This window comes from Engraulis encrasicolus, chromosome 3 (assembly GCF_034702125.1).
Source record: "Engraulis encrasicolus isolate BLACKSEA-1 chromosome 3, IST_EnEncr_1.0, whole genome shotgun sequence".
Classification (NCBI taxonomy): Eukaryota; Metazoa; Chordata; class Actinopteri; order Clupeiformes; family Engraulidae; genus Engraulis; species Engraulis encrasicolus.
Genome location: NC_085859.1, coordinates 20022040 through 20041099, shown reverse-complemented (window position 1 = coordinate 20041099; position 19060 = coordinate 20022040). Strand labels below are relative to the sequence as shown.

Genomic DNA, 19060 nt, shown 5'->3' with positions numbered 1-19060 from the left:
GCGCTGCAAGCTGGCCAGCGTGCACCGTCTGCTGGACCTGTACGGCTGGGCCCAGATCAACCACGCCTGCCTCACGGTCAGTGTCCCCCTCGCAGCCCCCCGCTCCGCCATGCTCTCATGACAATTTAAAAAATATATATTTTTTGGGGGTTGTTTTCAACTTTATGGAGAGAGGACAATGAAGAGTGGGACAGGACATGAGAGGGAGAGAGAGAGACGGGGAGAGAGAGGGAGAGAGAGAGGTGGGGAGAGAGAGGGAGAGAGAGAGAGACGGGGAGACAGAGAGAGAGAGAGAGAGAGAGAGAGAGAGAGAGAGAGAGACGGGGAGAGAGAGACGGGGAGAGAGAGAGAGAGAGAGAGGGGGGGGATTTAGGAGAGAGAGAGGCGGAGGAGAGAGAGAGAGAGAGAGAGAGAGAGAGAGAGAGAGAGAGAGAGAGAGACGGGGGAGGATCGGGAGTGGCAGCTTGTATGAAATATAATAGCTGCTCTCATGACAATGCATTCATAAGTTCTTGTCAACCTGCAAGAACTTTTTGAGTTGTGTCTTGAATGAATGTACCATGGTATGGTTCTGGAAAAGTCCTAACATGCTACTACACTGGCGCTGTCCTTGGTGCTAGCTACAATGACTATGGAGTACTGCTAGTGTTCAACAAAGAAGTGTGTCCCCACATATTTATCCATGTCTGATGTGGCCTTGGGCAAGGCAGCTAACCCCGCTTTGCTCCAGGGACTGTAACCAATACCCTTATTTACTACCCCCACCCACCTGGAAATGTCGGGAATCGAACCAGCACCCTGCTGGCTACAAGCCTGGCATCTTAGCGGCTTGCACACGACAGTTAATCAGCAGCCAGACAATAATTTAGTCATTTACCTGTTGCTTTTGACGTTACTTTCACTGCATAGCCAGTCCCTTGATGGGCAGATGAAATGAAGAGCTCTTTTCCAAAATGAGATATATCCATTTTATAGAATGTTGGGAAATTGACATTTTTGTACTGGGCATTCCATTGAACTGCATTGCAAAATGCATTTTTATAGAGGTCTTAAAGTATGTTGTCAAAACATTTGAATGGCAAGAATTCACACATAGATGATAGGACCTCTTAACAACATTAAAATGCAAAAAGTCAAAAATGGTGGATATAGCGTTTTGGAAAAGAGCTCTTCAAATATTGATTTCCCCTCAGGCTCCCATGAACATGAATGGGTATTAACATGCCAGCCTAATGCCTTTAGAAAGGCTGAAGAGTCAGTGGTGGGCTATCCTGCTTGACAGATATACTGTATGTTGGGATAATGTGAATATGACGGTTCTATCAAGCTCATAGAGGGAGATTGGTCAGGGAAATGTTCAAGAAGTTGTCATAGGCTGGATCAATGGGTGGTGTATTATTATACTAACCGTGCCAATTTTTTCTCTGACGATGGCATCACGTAGCCTCGCGAGTCATCCTACGTACTTCCGCCAAAGGATTGGCTCCACTACTGTAGTCTGGCCGTGCTTCTCTGTGGCGTGCCTGGAGCAGTAGAATTTTGATCGCAACGCCGCCCCCAGAAAACAGTCAATAATCGAATATGCCCCCCACGTGGGGGCGAAAGGGGGAGGACGCTCGTGACAATGACGTACACATCTGCACCAGAGCCATTGGTCTGCGCTATGTTGTTGTTGAGTAACTGCCAGCGATTGGGTGAGAGGTGTCCAATAATTTCAAACCATAACTGAGTGCAAACTTCCTGCTTCCTACAATCGCTTCAGAGCAAACAAATGCCAGACCAAAAATACGAAATGAAATGGTAGTATTATGAGATGGTCAGGACCAGGCTAGGCATCACGGGCCATGGTCGAGCTTTTCTACTGGGGAGAAAAAGCTGATCTATTTTTATTATATTTCAAAATGAACGTAATTGAACATAATTGCACTTAATTTAATGTTATTTAATGTAATATAAAACATTCATTTTCTTCTATGCGCTTGCTCTTATTATGCCGACCGCTGCATCTCCTGGCGTCTCTCATGAAAAAGGCAACCAGCTGTAGCTAATGTACACATTTTCATGTTGATTATTCTTTTAGATGACGTGTTTCATTACCTAAAGATGGCTAGCTATCAATGCGTTATGTTGTTGTCAAAGTCAAGATTTTTTTTTAATTTTCATGTTGTCCACTGCAAGAGGGAGACAGGACACTCTTCCCTCAAAAAATAACGTGCACATGCGTACCAATTGCCATTACGACCGGTGCGTCAGCAGAAGAAAAAAGACCATCAGCCGGCACATGTTGATGTGGCAATATTTGTCTACTCTTTGCAAAAGCACTTCACATCTGTCAGATTGCAAGTGACATCTCCTCTGCATAGTCCTCCTCAGATCACTCAGCAGATGTTCAATGGGATATTGGTCTGAACTCTGTCTGGGCCATTCCAAAACCTCAATCTTGTTCTGGTGAAGCCATGCTTTGGTTGATTTAGGTGTGCGCTTAGGGTAACTCTCATTCTGAAAAATGAAGTTCCTCTGCATCTTCACCTTTCTAACAGGGGCCGAAGGTTTTGTGTCACTACCACAGCACCTGCGGAGCTCTTCATAATTTCCTCCTCCCAGGCCCGGTTCCAGCTGAAGAAAAACAGTCGCATAGCATGATGCTGACACCACCATGCTTTACGTTAGGCATGGTGTTATTTGGGCGATGTATAATGTTGTTTTGGCTCCAAACATACCTTTCGAAATTATGTCCAAAACGTTCACCCTCAAGTTCATCAGACCACAACATCTTTCCCCTCATGTATTTGGGAGATTAGATGTCTTTTTGTAAAATCTACTCCATCAGGGTTTACATTTTTGGACATAATGCCAAAAGGTATGTTTTGTGTAAAACATCGCCCAAATAACACCATACCCAAACTGAAGTATGGTGGTGGCAGCATTGTGCCTTTGCACTGTTTTTCTTCAGCTGTAACTGGGGCCTCAGTCAGGGAGGAGGGGATTGGGAACAGCTCCAAATTCAGTCAGTGTCACCACAAATCTTCGGACCCCTGTTAGAAAGTTGAAGATGAAGAGGAGCATAATCTTTTGGAATGACCTTTCACCTATGCATATGCCTGAATCAACTAAAAATGAGGTTTTGGAATGGCCCAGAGTTCAGACCTGATGCTCATCAAACTGGGCACAGGACATGCCCTCACAATCTGTCAGATGTGGAGTGCTTTTACTAAGAGGATTGGAGAAATATTGCCACATCAGCATGTGCCAGGCTGATAGAGTCTTACTAAAAAAACACTGAGTGCTGTAATAAAAGCCAAAGGTGTTGCAACAAAGTATTACGGTACATGCACACACAGGCGGCACATTTCCTTAATGTCTCCGTGAGCAGTGCGAGTCCGAGAGGTTCTATTTTCAAGGAGCAACGTGGACATGTCCGGTCAGGACGGACATGCGCCGCGCTTACACCGCGTTTCTGTGTGCAAGGCATGATTGGTTTTCATGTAACCGTTTCGGTCTGATAATGGACACGTTCTGTGGACGTACTGTGGATGTCTGTGCCGTTGGTGTGCATGTACCGTTAGTTTAATTAAGGGTGTGCATAAAGGGTGTGCGGCCAGATATAATTGATGGCGGGCCAGATTTTGCCCCCGGGCCGCTCATTTCCTACCCTTGTCATACTGTAGTGTGTATGCATGGCATTCAGCTCTCATCGGGTCTGCTTTTTTCTCCATAACAGAAGAACTGAGAATAGGCAGATCGTCCAGACTGACTTGAATGTGAAACTGAATGTAGTGTTAAAGACAGTATGGTTTGTTCAGACATAATTTGATCAGACACAAATTATCAATATTGTCTGAGACAGGAAATGCAGCAGACAGGTACTGATATCTGGTGTTATGCTCATGAGATGCATTGCAATAGATATGCCCATGCGCATGATCCCATTGCAGCGATGATGAAATTACATCTAACAAATGTTTCTTTTTCAGACATCGTCTGAAAATGCTGCACTCCTGCTTTTAAAAGGGAAAGACATTTGTATCTACACGTAGTAAAGCAGCAGAAACAAGATGTGAATAGTTGTGACACAACATTTTGGGTCTCCAATGACTCAGCATTTTTGTCCTGTTTCTGACTTCATACCTTGAAGGTTGGACATTCATCAAAGTGTCTGAACAATCCTTTAGAAACACCAGTGTGATTGTGGGGAAATGTCTAGGTCTGCGCTTGAGCCATGACTAAGCATTTTCTGCTGCTGGCTGCTCTACTTTGTAAGCGCAGCCACGTCTGCTAATGCCTGCTGATGTTCTGTTCTGTATGTCCCTGCCCTACCCTGCAGATACGCGTGAGCAAAGAGCAGGAGCACTTCCTGGTGCTACCGGACGGTCTGGCTTACGGAGAGGCCACCGCCTCCAACCTGGTGAGCAACAACAAAATACATTAGACAACCTTTATTGATGCAAAAAAAAACCATGCATTTGTATTATTTCATATGATGTGAACACACAACGCACGAACACACATAAACACACACAAATACATTGTGTCATCTTTATCAAATAATCGGCTGAGTCACGTTTTTCCAAGACTGGGGATTTTTTTTGCATAAATCCTCTGTCCTCATGATGCCTTACCCATGGTAGAATCGCCTAAAATCCCCCTTTGAGTAGATCATGTGATGATACAGCTTTAGGATAATCGCATGTAGAGTGGCATTTTGAGAAGAGATTTCAGGGGGGACAATTCAACATGCCAGAAAACATCAACAGTAAAGGGCAACAGAAGATTATTTTAAAAAGAAGCCAATTGATGAAAAAAAAACCCTAGAACTATATGAGGGACAGGGTCTTGCACGTAATAATCATGTCACACACGGTGGACGTGCTGGGTTCAGATCAAGTAAAAACCCTGCCACATATTTGCTACTCCTTCAGTCAGCAAGGTTGATGAGGTAGTTCGTGAAATCACCTTGGTTACGCAGCACAGGCAGAAGACAGGACTTGTACTTTCTCCATCTTTCATTGTCCGCCCTTGCACACACACACTCACCTCACTCGCACGCACGCACGCACGCACACTCACCTCACTCGCACACACACACACACACACACACACACACACACACACACACACACACACACACACACACACACACACACACACACACACACACACACACACACCACTGCTGTAATCATAATTTACAGTATGCCTTACCTCAGGCTGTCTGCAAGTGTCAAAGTGGCCGTTTCTGAACTTCATTTGAATAATCTTCTTAAAAGTCCTAGCTGTAGGAGTAGGAGTAGGCAGCTTGGCTGGAAGACTTGAAAAAAGACATCAATGGAACATCATCACGCTGCCAGTGGGAACTTGAACCTACTTTGCTAAATAAAGCTGTTTAAAACAGCTAGTGGTGTCAACAATGATCGATTCGGCGATGCAATCCAATGCGGGGCATGGATGATCCAAAATTGATCCAGCAAGTTCCAGAATCGATCCGGCAATTTTTTTCAGTTTCAATTACTTCCATGGATATTTCGGGAGCAAATGAATGTTAAATTAAATAAAAGTACTTCAAAACATTGCAAGCCTGATACAGACTGATACAGAAAACAGCCAATGAATTGTTGCTCAGTATCTGACTACTTGTATTGCCTCATCATGACTGATTAAACATTTGCTTTGCTTTCAGTAGAAATGTAATGCATTGCAATTCATTGTAGAATTGAATCGGATCGGACCGGATCGCATAGAATAGAATCGAATCGAATCGAAACCTCCCGAATCGTGATCGAATCGGATCGTGAGGGCAGTGCCAATCCACACCACTATTAAAACAGCTAGTGTCTGTTTTCGGCATCGAGTGTAGACCACAGTTCCCTCATGCTCAACATTCACAGGCAATAAATGCTTAAAATTCTGTCCTCCTGCCCTCACAAATTAATCGCCATGCAAATCATGCTCAGGTTATGCAGACAATGATCACTTATTCACTAGCATAGTGCAGTATACTGTTAGGCTAGCCTGTGTTTACACTGTGTGTGTGAACACTCTTCAGTTTCAGCCTGTTTTGAGCCATATTACATTACATTACATCCAAGGCTCTTTGTTTCAGTAGCCTCATAATGTGCAGCAGTGAAACACTGTAATATTCATTGAAAAGACTACAAAGCGGATTCCAAAAAAGTTGGGACACTTTGTATTATGTGAATAAAATCAAAATGCTGGCATTTTCAAAACATCTAATATGTTAATAAGGTAGAGCATTATGTACAGACAACATATCAGTTGTTAAAGTCGAGCAGAATTGTTGTTTTGAGGTAATTATGTGATCATTTAAAATTTCACCCTTGCAACAAATCCCAAAAAAGTTGGGACAGGGCCAATTAAATGCTTTTTATATTGGATAAGACTAAACACAACACAAGGGATGACACTGAACAGTTAAATATTTTGGCTGTTGGCATAATTTTATTCAAAAATTAGATATTTTGATATGCGAGACATGATTTCAGCAGCTCAACTGATAGGTGTGTTCTTCAACTTGTTTACCTTTTTGTTATGCTTAATATGTGGCATATCCTGACTGCAAGAAAACAATTTTGTGACCTGTTTACTCCTATGATGGAACCACACTGTTGGAACATAGTAGAGATTGAAATTTGCCACCATTATGGGACAATATCTAAAGGCGGTGCTCCAAAATATAATGCCTTGGTAGCTATGTTTGCTGTTTAAAGTCTGTATGTATCATTCAACATTCATTTTAATGCTCTACATGAGTAAGAAGACCCTAACCAAGTCACCTCTGCACCCCCTTACCATCATATATGCTGTCTTTCAGATTGACCACTAAATCAAGTTGAAGTATTCATTTTCTATATAACCTGGAGGGTGCATGACTCCATAATTTTCAAAAAGGATTCAATATTTTCCATTCTGTAATCAGAGGACAGTTTCACATGTCTACTAGGTCCATAGAATGAGCCTTTCCGCACACAACACTGTTTAATGTCTGCATCATGTGCATTAATCAAGTGTTGTGTTTATGGTCATTTTTTCGAGAGCTGTCATTGTTGGAGTGTCATAGTTTGCTTATTTACCACGAGTATGTCATGATCTCATAACTCGTGCAATGATTACACAGAACTCTATATTACGGAAGTAGGCCTTATATACCTGCAATTTTGATAATTCAATCTTTCTGTGTAATAGATAAGTAATTAGTCCCTCAAAATCTTCGCTGCTGAGTGCCACAGCCTCTATGTGATGGTATTTTATTTGTGCATTCATGTTGGCAGTCAATATAGTTCCTTTTAAAATATTCTTCCTTGTATAATGTTTAGAATTATCCAATTATTACAACATGTTTTGGCCCTGTCCCAACTTTTTTGAGATTTGTTGCATGAGTCAAATTTTAAATGATCACATAATTGCCTCAAAACAATAATTCTGCTCGACTTTAGCAACTGATATGTTGTCTGTACATAACACTCTACCTTATTAACATATTACACGTTTTTAAAATGCCAGCATTTTGATTTTATTCATAAAATACAAAGTGTCCCAACTTTTTTGGAATCCGCTTGTAGTAGTACTGCATTACAACAGCATTACACATACATTGTGACCAGTGGTGTAGTCCACTTTTTATATGGTGGGTATACTGTATATTTGAGCATTTTTGTGAAGTGGGTATACTGTATATATTTGTGCTATTCAAAACAATGGATCAATCAATTTTAAGTGGGTATACTGAAATCCCTGAAATTTAGAAGTGGGTATACTCCGTATACCTGCGTTCTACGTAGACTTCACCACTGATTGTGACTTGGTCATTGCCTTTATGTCCCTGGACAGGACAGAGAACATTTGAAATGCCATTTCTCTGTTCTGACACATATTACAAAATGTACACACTGAGTGCACTGTTGATAGTAAGTAAGTAAGTAAGTAAGTTGTATTTCTAAAGCACATTTAAAACAGTACAAAACTGACCAAAGTGCTGCACAGAAGCTGGTTAGAATAAAAATAGCAAGATAAATAAAGAAAGTAAAGCATATTAGTAGCACATAGCATTTCAATAGACATAAAGGAAACCAACATCTGCATACAGTGTACAGTTGCAGCACTGGCAGCATTGACTATGTAAGATACATAAAAGGAGCTTAGAAAACTTTGAGTACATAAAGTGATAAAATGAAGGTGAAGGGGAAGTTAAAACTACACATACATGATTATTGATTTGACCTTGGCTCTGTGGTCCTCCTGCTCAGGTGAAGGTGAATGTCCTGGGGGAGGTGGTGGAGAGGGGCAGCACCACTCTGGGCGTGGACCTGGCCAACTTCAGTCTGCACTCGGCCATCTACTCGGCCCGGCCCGACGTCCGCTGCCTGCTCCACCTCCACACGCCGGCCACCGCTGCGGTGAGTCACTCACTCTGAAACCATTTACTCACGTAACATTTACACACACGGCTATTTTAACAAAACACATCCGTTTTTGCCTCTCGTTTACCCCCGTTTTAGAAGCCAGATTTAAAAAATGTTCCTTTTAGGGGTCTAATCACACCTGTCACAATAGAGTTTATATGCAAACCGATAAAAGCGTATGCATGTTTAAAAATATCCGAATATATGTAAAACGGCTTCTCAGTCACTCAGGTCACTCAGCCAGTGAATAAGTCAGTCTTCACCCACCTCGATGTATAGTAAACAGTGTGTGTGCTGTAAACCCTGACTCACTAGCATGGGCTATAGTTAGAGTTATTGTTATGTAAGAAAGCATATCTGCTGTTCTCCAAAGTCACAAACAACATTCAAGACAACAGTCAACAGAAGACAACAGTCAAGAACGAAATATAATTTAAAAAAACGAAACGTGAAATCAGACAAAAAAATTAAAGTAAGAATAGAAGTCGTGTTACGAATGTAGTTACAACACTAGCAGTAAGATGTTACATAGCTGCAACTATGTAACATCATGCAACTGGTGTTGTAATTAACAGTACTTCTACTTTATACATCGCTGTGTAAAAGGCATAAAATATGCAAAATATAAAATACGCTGGCATAGATTATTTAGTTTTTGTGTTGCATCAAAGTCACATACTGCATGTCTGATCCCATGTACAGTCAATCCGGAAAGTATTCACTTTTTTGACATTTTATTATCTTACAGCCTTATTCCAAATGCTACAAATGAATCTCTGTTGTCAAAATCCTATTCAAATTATTCCATTATGACCGTGTGAAAAACAAGTTGGCTGTGAATACTTTTGTAAAAATGATTTCTTTGTTTTTTTATTTGTATAAATTCTCAAAACTGTCAAGACAACTTGTTTTTCACATGGTCATAATGGAATAATTTGTGTAGGATTTTGATTACGGAGATTCATTTGTAGCATTTGGAATAAGGCTGTAAGATAATAAAATGTCAAAAAAGTGAAGCGCTGTGAATACTTTCCGGATTGAGATCAAGGAAAGGCCTTTTTTGTGGTATAATAAACCATTTGTAACTGACTGCACGGGATCATTCCATCTGAGCTGTGTGCAACTAGACTGGCCGAATGCAACTGTGACGCAGGCCGAAGTCGAGCGTGGATGCTCATGGGCAGTGCGCCACAGCAACCCCCGTCCATCTGTTCTGAGCCTCAGTATACTGTATTTCCCCCATATGCTATAGGTGTCTGCTATGAAGTGTGGCCTGCTGCCCCTGTCCCATGAGGCTTTGCTGGTGGGCGATGTGGCCTATCTGGACTACAACGGCCTGATGGAGGACGAGGAGGACCGCGTGGAGCTGCAGAAGAGCCTGGGGCCCACCTGCAAAGTGAGTGCTGCAAGCGGAGCTGTGTGTGTGCGTGCGTGCGTGCGTGCATGCGCGTGTGTGTGTGTGTGCGTGTGTCTATGTGTGAGTGTGTGAATGTGCTGAGCTTGAAAGACATTTCGCTCCTCATCCGAGAAGCTTCATCAGTTCTGGATGTAGTGTGCGTGCGTGCGTGCGTGCGTGCTTGCGTGCGTGTGTGTGTGTATGATGTGTAGTGGCATTAAAACCATCAGACCACTCGGGGAGTGTTGTCTAAAGACTAAGCCGGTTGCAATCTAGACTTGAATGGGAAAGGCACTCTGCTCTCCATGAATGAGCCAGTCAGTGAGACAGCAGAGAGAAGCCCATCTGTATTAATTGCTAATGCACATAAAGGAAGTCCATTACTTAACGTCAATAAATCAATGAATATCCAAAGAGCAGATTCCTGGAAGAAAATATGGGGAGTAGAGTAGGAGTGAGCAGGTAAAATGTAGCAATAATTCAATAATGCATACAGTAAATGTATTCATAGAGTTGTCTTACTGGGGTGGTTGATTTTTTTTCTGGATTAATCAGGAATTCCTGGTTTTCCAACCAGACAATACATGAATACAAACCACTGTCACCATAGAAAGCTGTTAACACACCGTGTATATCCCTGTGTGTATCCTGCTTGTTACCCTTTTGCAATCACATCCCTGCACAATGGACAGGGAGTACAGTTTTTGTGTGTTTTGTTTTCATTTACTACACATGTTTATGCTACAAAAAACACAGAAATGGGGAGTGCACACAAAGGTTATGGGTAATTGTAAATGACAAGATAGAATTGCACTACATGTGTATTTCTTGTATGGAGCTCTTTCATTCATGGAGTTGTTTTCCTGGTGCGGCAGGTTCTGGTGCTGAGGAACCATGGCATCGTGGCGCTGGGGGAGTCCGTGGAGGAGGCCTTTTATACCATCTATCACATCCAGGCTGCCTGTCAGATCCAGGTGATAAAACCTCTCTCTTACTCCCTCTCTCCCTCCCTCTCTCCTTCTCTCTCTCTCCCCCCCCCCCTCCTCCTTCACTCCCTCATTTTTTCCCACTCTTGCACATTCTAGGACTCTCTAGGATGCTCTGCCTTTATTTATTTATTTATTTATATCTCTTGTCTTGCGGGTGTGGACATATAGTGCAGAATATGTCATCAAGTTTCTGTGTACTGTATCTGCAAGGATACACGCACACACACACACACACACACACACACACACACACACACACACACACACACACACACACACACACACACACACACACACCACACACACACAACCGTGCCAATGCAAACTCTTGTACTTCCCTGCACCTTTTATCTCATCTTCCTTTTAAGCCTTTTAAGGTCTGCAGTAACAGCAGCAGTGCTATGTTGCATTACATAACATTTAGCAGATGCTTTTATCCAAAGTGACTGAAAGGAGCACTGTGTCATATTTTTAGAAGTTTATTTCCAGACATCATGCTGCCCATTCATGTTACTTTTTTCATGAATACTTACCACCACCTCAGACTCTAAGGCCGTGTCTCAAATGCCGCATTTGTGCACTTCGGGCACTGTTTTTCAGTGCCTAGGGCGCTCTCACGCTGAAAATTTCAGTTGAGCCAGTGCACTGAAAGTGCCAGGATGATCCCCTAACAATGGCGGAAAATGCAGTGCTTGAATGATGGACACTGCATGCACTAAACGGCGGCCATGTTGACAATGACACGGAGGAAATGTGGCATTCAGTTCAGTAGAAGAGTTTGGTCAACAGTCTCCTAATTCTGTAAGTAATGTTGATGGGACACCAACCTTTTCATGCCAACCAAAGTATTGAATGTGTGATTGTTTTCCTTTGGGGTGAAGGACATGGAAATACAAGCACCAGACGCTGTGCATTGTAAACAGTAGCCAAATATTTTGGTGAGCAAATGCCATGCTCAGCCATCACTTCCAGCTAGGGCACAGTGCATAGTGCTCAATTTTTTCCACGACACTATGCACTAAAGACCTCAGTGCACTGTGTGCACTGTGCACTGACTGTCAGTGCACTGACAAAAGTGCGTCATTTGAGACATAGCATCTGTATTCATTATGACTGAAAATTGCACTTTTCAGACATGAAAAGGGGGGTCTTCTCCATTGTCCACCATTTCAAGTTTCCAGTACTGGAATTTATGATTGAATAGATATTCATGAAAAGATCAAATTTGGCAATTGGCAGCACAGTTTCAATGAGCAGCATAGTTGCCATACCTACTCCGGCCACCATCCTACACAGTGCACCTTTACGAGGACGTTGCTCTGTTGTTCTGTTGTTCTGACAGGTGTCAGCGTTGTGCTGCGCTGGAGGAGAGCAGAACCTGATCATGCTGGACCGCTCCACCCATAAGCCCAACCCCACCGGCACCGTAGGCTGGGCTGGCTCCACCTTCGGTCCACTGCAGAGGACCCGCCTGGGGGAGCACGAGTTCGAGGCCCTGATGAGGACCCTGGATAACCTGGTGAGGCTGAAACGCTGAAAAGGGATAATAGAAACTGCATGATTAATGGAAATGACGATGGACATGCATCTCTGACTGTAAAAGTTGCTGGGGTGGTTTTAGGGTATGATGGGGGGTAGTTGGGTCTACAATACAATATGACAAGATAAACAAAGTAAAGCTGGATAACCTGGTGAGGTGGGAGGACAGTTTTGCTTGTGGTGTGAAGAGCTGCCAACCAAAGTAATGGCACATCTTTTGCCGACAGTGGTACTAGTACTGTAATGACAGTAGTAGTAGTTGTAGATTTTATGTGTGCCAAGTATGGGCCATTTTTTGGAGTAGAACACATTACACACACACACACACACACACACACACACACACACACACACACACACACACACACACACACACACACACACACACACACACACACACACACACACACACACACACACACACATTTCCTCAACATTTTTAGACACATTCAATTCTAAAATAATAAATATAGGATAGGCCTGTGCAGTCAGGTTGTTCCAAAGCAAGCACATCTCAGGTCTGCTGGAAGGAGGAACTTAGTGTTTTCTTGGTCTCATGAGCTGATGGCTTTCTAGGGTATCATCACAGTGTGTGTAGTCGCTCTGAAATACTTCTGTTTGTAAACAACTATTGCACCGTAGGATATTGACTGTAGTAATGTGATAAACAAACAGGGTTGACTAAAGTTAAATGTATCGCCTATTTATGTAATTAGGTCAACTTCACAAAACTAGCCTGGAGTGTACAGTATAATTGAAATGCAGGAAGAACAGGTGATTGCTACCATGGACAACATACCCCCTGCTAGCCTGCTGAGCTCTGCAGTACTATCTCCATGAGTGATTCTCAAAGTGTGGTCCGGGGACCACTGGTGGTCCTTGGCAGAGCTCAGGTGGTCCGCGAGGGGATTTCTACTTTTCCAAGACAAGCTAGCAGTAGCCTATATTTGTAACATAATTGCAAAGCTAAATATAGCTGAAGTCATATTTTCAACACAATTCACAGGCTTGTAATGTGAATAAAAAGTGAGCTGCCTCGAAATGAGCAGTGTCAAATTGGCACCCGTCAAATGTCAATTCTGTTGACAGGTGGTCCCTGAACATTTTTGGGGGGACAAAGTGGTCCTCGGTCTGAAAAACTTTGAGAACCACTGATCTACATTGTACATTCTTCCAGTCCCATTATTATTCACACATCCTCCGCTTGCATCACGGCAACCTTGCTCCAGGGCAACACATCGTGAGCGTAACTGGAGCACTTGCTTTGATTTGCCAAAATACCACATTAGTAAATCAGACCTAAAAAAAATGTTGCTGTGTGGGTAGAAACAAATGCTAACGCACACAGTGGGTTTCTAATGTGAATATTCGAGTAGTTGCCCTGCTGGCGTATGGAAACATTCCTGTTGTATGGCCTGATGAACAACACTATAAGGATAATGGTTATTTTCCCAGCAAAGATTCCCAGCAACTACTCTGTTCTATTAACAATTTATCTTTAAATCTGTTAATTTACAATTGTCTACAATGCTGTGTATGCCCTGACATTGTTACCACACAGGTTATGTCTACCATCTCTTGGTGCTTGATACCAAAACCAGAGTAAAATAACAATTCTGCTTCCCACCTGTTGGATGGCCAAAGAGAGAACATAACATAAATTTACTTTAAAGGTGTGAATCCATGCTGCTGTTACCTTTTTAATAATTACTCATCACCACCCATCAAAATTGCATTTTCCATACATGAAAAGGGAGATCTGGATCTGATCTGACATTTGTTGCTGCAAAACGTACTGTACTTTAATCATTCTAGTAAATGTTGACATATTATTTAGTAAATATTCAAGAAAAGATAGACATGTTTGGTCTGTGCGCAATGACAGTGTACCCATCTCTCTTGTTTTCCCAGTCGCTGCATTACATCTTTACAGGGTTACCGCATGGGCTATGCCTTTCACTTCCCGGTGTTGTTTGAGAACATGCCCAAACCATAGAATAATACATGTACAACAGCAATGATAGTTCTGGTTCTCACCTGTAGGGGGGGCAAATATGAAAACCACTTTGTGTTTCTTTAAAGGGACAGTGCAGGAAATGGTCAAAAAAGGTACTGCAACTATGCTGCTCATTTGAACTGGGCTGCCTATTGCCAAATTTGATCTTTACATGAAAGTTTACTAAGTAATAAACAAATATTTTGAAGTAAGATCCAAGTACAGTCATTTTTGCAGCTAAAAATGGCTATTTTTGGAAATTCAAAATGGCGGAGCATGGAGAAGATCCCCCTTTTCATGTATGAAAAGTGCCATTTTTCCAGTCATAATGAATACTTAGAATTTGATGGTGGTGGTCAGTATTAATGAAAAAGGTAACATTAGTGAATGGGCAGCATTAATTCTGGAAATAAATTACCAAAAATCTCACACAGTGTCCCTTTAAAGCCAAACACGTGTACATGTTGTGTGTGCCATGGCAGGGCTACCGCACGGGCTACGCCTACCGCTTCCCAGTGCTGCTGGAGCGCTCGAGGACGAAGCGGGAGGTGGAGATCCCAGCCACCGTCTCGGGCTTCAACTTCAAGGAGGACGGAGGAGGAGGCCCCCACCAGCGCCTGCACCCCCACGCACAGAGGCAGCAGCAGGAGCGCACACGCTGGCTCAACACCCCCAACCTCTACCAGAAGGTCAACCAGGAGCAGGCCAGCCCGGGCCATCAGCGCACCACGGTGGGTGGGGACATCCTCATGGGTTCTCTAGCTACAAGACCTGGCAATTAAATATATTTTTTGTTTGTAACCGAGTTTTAACAGGCAATTGAACAGTTGTATCTCCTTTGTTTTGTGACTAAATGTCTTGCTACTTTCTGTATGAAGAAAGTTTATAAAAGCATCATTATTACGCCTACAACATGTCGGAGTGGGCAACTTCAAAAGGATTTTTCAAAGTGTCTATTAGTGCAGCTACGATGCGATACATCATCAATGAACTTTCCCTCTGTAGGGCACTACAGTCTCCAGCTTCCGAGTTGTAAAATTCCTTTGATCTAGCCCATTGTCTTAGACAGAGTTAATTCCAGTATGCACACAGACCATTAGGCAGGCAGATGGGCTCATTAGTGAAAACACCATATGTGCACAGTCAGAAGGAATACACGTTAGGGCCTTACCCTCTGAAGTTGGGAATAACAAATCCTGCATAGGCTTGGCAGACCCGAATTTGCATAAATCTGCTGAGAATTTAAATCATGGCATTTCCATGCATTTGACATGTGTTGCATCAGCATTGCATCAGAGAAAACTGTAGTTGACTAGGCCATACGATGTAACACACAACCGATGCTGCTGCTGCCTTTCTGACACGTGCGTAAGGCCTTTATTGTCAAGGGCAATATGCAGAAAAAGGAAATGGCCAGTGGACCCACTCTTCCAAAAGGGAGGGGAGTGACTGGCCTCCTGTCCTGTCTCCTCACTCCTCATTGGGTGTGTTCCAATATGCGACCTTGCGTCCTCCACTTGTGCTTGTGGCCGCGTACCAGGAAGTAATATGTTATGATGACATCACTGACAGCAGCGTTATATTTCAATATCTTGCAAGGGCTCAATTGTAAAGTTATTTTCTCATTTGCAAACTGGATGGTGAATGAAGAATCGTCCCCTAAAAATTGTTTTGGCTAGGCTGAGGCCACAAGCACAAGTGGAGGACGCAAGGTCGCATATTGGAATGCACTCATTATATGGTTTTCCCACCCTCATGCTCCTCCCACCCGACCCGCTCCGCTCTGCCGATTTGTCTTCCTCTCTCCTCTTCCTCTACCCTCTGCAATGCAGAGAAAGCAGTGCACTCATGCCAGCCACTGCACCAGCTCTCCTGCCCCCTGGTGGCCTAACTATGAAAAACAAACATGATGTAAACAGTGGACATCATCACAGTGGTCCAGTGAGTCTGCTGTCACAACTGAGTCTGCAGAGCAGTCTCTGTCTGTATGCATCATACAAGATGTAAAGCACCTTGTTTTTTTTTAAGTCAGTGTTCTTCTATGTAACAGCAGGTACTTACACTGATCACAAACCTTATTTATAACACACACATACTGTTGCACACTCGTTGCAATTCCATTACTTGATACACATTCAGTAACAACGGTGGGAATGTAAAATGAATAAAGTAACCAACGCAAAGTTCTTTTGCCTTTGTTGTGGATGAGAGAGAGAGAGAGAGAGAGAGAGAGAGAGAGAGAGAGAGAGAGAGAGGAGAGAGAGAGAGAGAGAGAGAGAGAGAGGAGAGAGAGAGAAGAGAGAGAGAGAGAGAGAGAGAGAGAGAGAGAGAGAGAGAGAGAGAGAGAGAGAGATGGGGTAGGGATGGGAAATGATTCAAACCTGGGTCCCCATGGGCATGCAAACACCCAATGCAATGCATCATAGAGTGATGCACTACTTCACCCCCAATAACCAACCGCTTATTGAAATTTGTGGTGTGCACTGTGCAGTGGCTGAAGGCGGAGGAGATGACCCAGAGCAGTGGGATGGCCATTAAGATTGAGAACTCCAGTCAGTTCGTCCCACTCTTCACCAACCCACAGGAAGTGCTTGAGACCAGGAACAAGGTAAGAGACAATGAGTCGAACCCGAGTTGCCCGCATAGCAGTCCCAATACCCAGCCGTTAGAGCCATGGCTGGGGTGGTTTTATTTATTTTTTACTGAGAAACGCAATTCAAACCCATTTTTGAAAATGGATACCGTATATTGCGTTTTAGAAAGGAGCTTTTCAAATACACCCTCTCTCAGGTATTTCAACCTGAAGAAAATGCTCCCCTTTTTTTGATCATTCATCCTTTGTCACAAGGTGGGAGGCGCTACTGAATTCACTTGGCCAGTCTCCACGGGGTATATAAAATAACCACAAGTTTGTACAGTTTGTCATGTTGGTCTGATACTGCAGTCATATCACTATTTCTCCTTCTTCAGATCAGGCAACAGAATCGGCAGGACATGAAAACGGCTGGGCCACAGTCACAAGTACTTGCGAGTGTCATCACAGACAACACTCCGCCGGTAAGAATTGCGTCACACTTTTGGGAGGAATGCAAAATTACTGTCTTTACCATAAAACGTACGATATGTCATAAAAGTCAAACAAACTCAAAAGACTATGGCCGTGTCTCAAATGCAGCACTTGTGCACTTCGGGCACTGTTTTTCAGTGCCTAGGGCGCTCACGCTGAACATTTCAGTTGAGCCAGTGCACTGAAAGTGCCAGGATGATCCCCTAACAATGGCGGAAAAATGCAGTGCTTGAATGATGGACACTGCACACACTAAACGGCGGCCATGTTGACAATGACACGAAGGAAATGTGGCATTCAGTTCAGTAGAAGAGTTTGGTCAACAATCTCCTAATTCTATAAGTAATGTTGATGGGACACCAACCTTTGCATGCCAACCAAAGTATTGTATGTGTGATTGTTGTCCTTAAGGGTGAAGGACATGGCAATACAAGCACCAGACGCTGTGCATTGTAAACAGTAGCCAACTCGTATTTCGGCGAGCTAATGCCATGCCATGACAAAAGTGCGTCATTTGAGCCTATGACTTTAGTGTGACTTTTTAAAAAGAAGCTCTGTGTTGCCACACTGTTGGAAATGCTCATCTCTGGAAAAAAAATTGGGGGTGGGGGGGATTTGCATGCGTGAAGAGTGAAATTGTTTTTGACCAGACTCCGATGTGCAGTTAAGGTAATCATATTGATAAAGACATTGACAATAATCACACACACACAGACACACACACACACACACACACACACACACACACACACACACACACACACACACACACACACACACACACACACACACACACACACACACACACACACACACACACACACACACACAGCAGAGATACCTAATCAAAGATCACACAGATAAATGCAGCATTGTGGATGTAGTATGTAAGGGGTGAAGAGTAAAGTGCAAAGTGATATGGTCTTTGAAATGGTCATTAAATGTTCTTCTGTGTCCTTGGAATGTTCACTTAGTTTTCTTCCGTGTGATGATAGGCGTGACAGCTTGTGGAAAGAAGCTGTTTCCCAGTCTGCTTGTGTGGCATGGCATACTGCGTTATCGCTTCCCAGTCTGTGTGCTAGGTGGGTGGGGTCTTTGATTATGTCCATAGCTGTCTTGGAACCAGGCTTGTACGGAATTCCGAATTGAATGAATTTGAATTCAAAGTAATGCCATAATACGAACACTAGGTGGTGTCAATACCTTGAATTTCTTTGAATTTAAGCTACACCACCCATTTACAGTACACAGAAAACCACCACCTAGTGTTCATATTATGGCATTACTTTGAATTCAAATTCATTCAATTCGGAATTTCGTACAAGGCTGCTTGGAACAGTGGGAAGTGTACAGGTCCTGAATGGCTGGTAGGGCTGATTGGATCATCTTTGTCTGCAGTTTTCCGCACCCTCCGCTACATTTAATCTCTGCATTTGACCTTGTTCTTCCTTTAGTCTCCAGAACCCGCACCGATTCCCAGCACACCAGAACCCGAACCTCCAAACCCGTTTAACGAGCTGACAGACCAGGCATTGGAGGACTATCGCAAGGAAGTAGAGAGGAAACAGGAGGGAGTAGAAACCGGTATGATGCTGTGCTTACTAACAGCCTAACTCAGCCTACAACTCATAGAGGTAGAAAATAACACTAGAGAGG

At 43.2% G+C, this 19060-nt stretch overlaps 1 protein-coding gene across 3 annotated transcripts in view; it reads left to right on the top strand.

Moving 5' to 3' along the window:
• add2 (adducin 2 (beta)) overlaps positions 1–19060 on the top strand; it is a 35314-nt gene that overhangs the window by 10626 nt on the left and 5628 nt on the right. For all 3 annotated transcript variants that reach the window (XM_063194942.1, XM_063194941.1, XM_063194943.1), the window contains exons 4-13: positions 1–76; positions 4325–4405; positions 8262–8411; positions 9670–9813; positions 10689–10787; positions 12145–12321; positions 14820–15068; positions 16829–16945; positions 17308–17394; positions 18859–18988. The exon at positions 1–76 is cut by the window's left edge and continues 76 nt beyond it. In XM_063194942.1, the coding sequence (XP_063051012.1) occupies positions 1–76; positions 4325–4405; positions 8262–8411; positions 9670–9813; positions 10689–10787; positions 12145–12321; positions 14820–15068; positions 16829–16945; positions 17308–17394; positions 18859–18988 (1310 nt within the window). The remainder of the gene's footprint in view (positions 77–4324; positions 4406–8261; positions 8412–9669; positions 9814–10688; positions 10788–12144; positions 12322–14819; positions 15069–16828; positions 16946–17307; positions 17395–18858; positions 18989–19060) is intronic.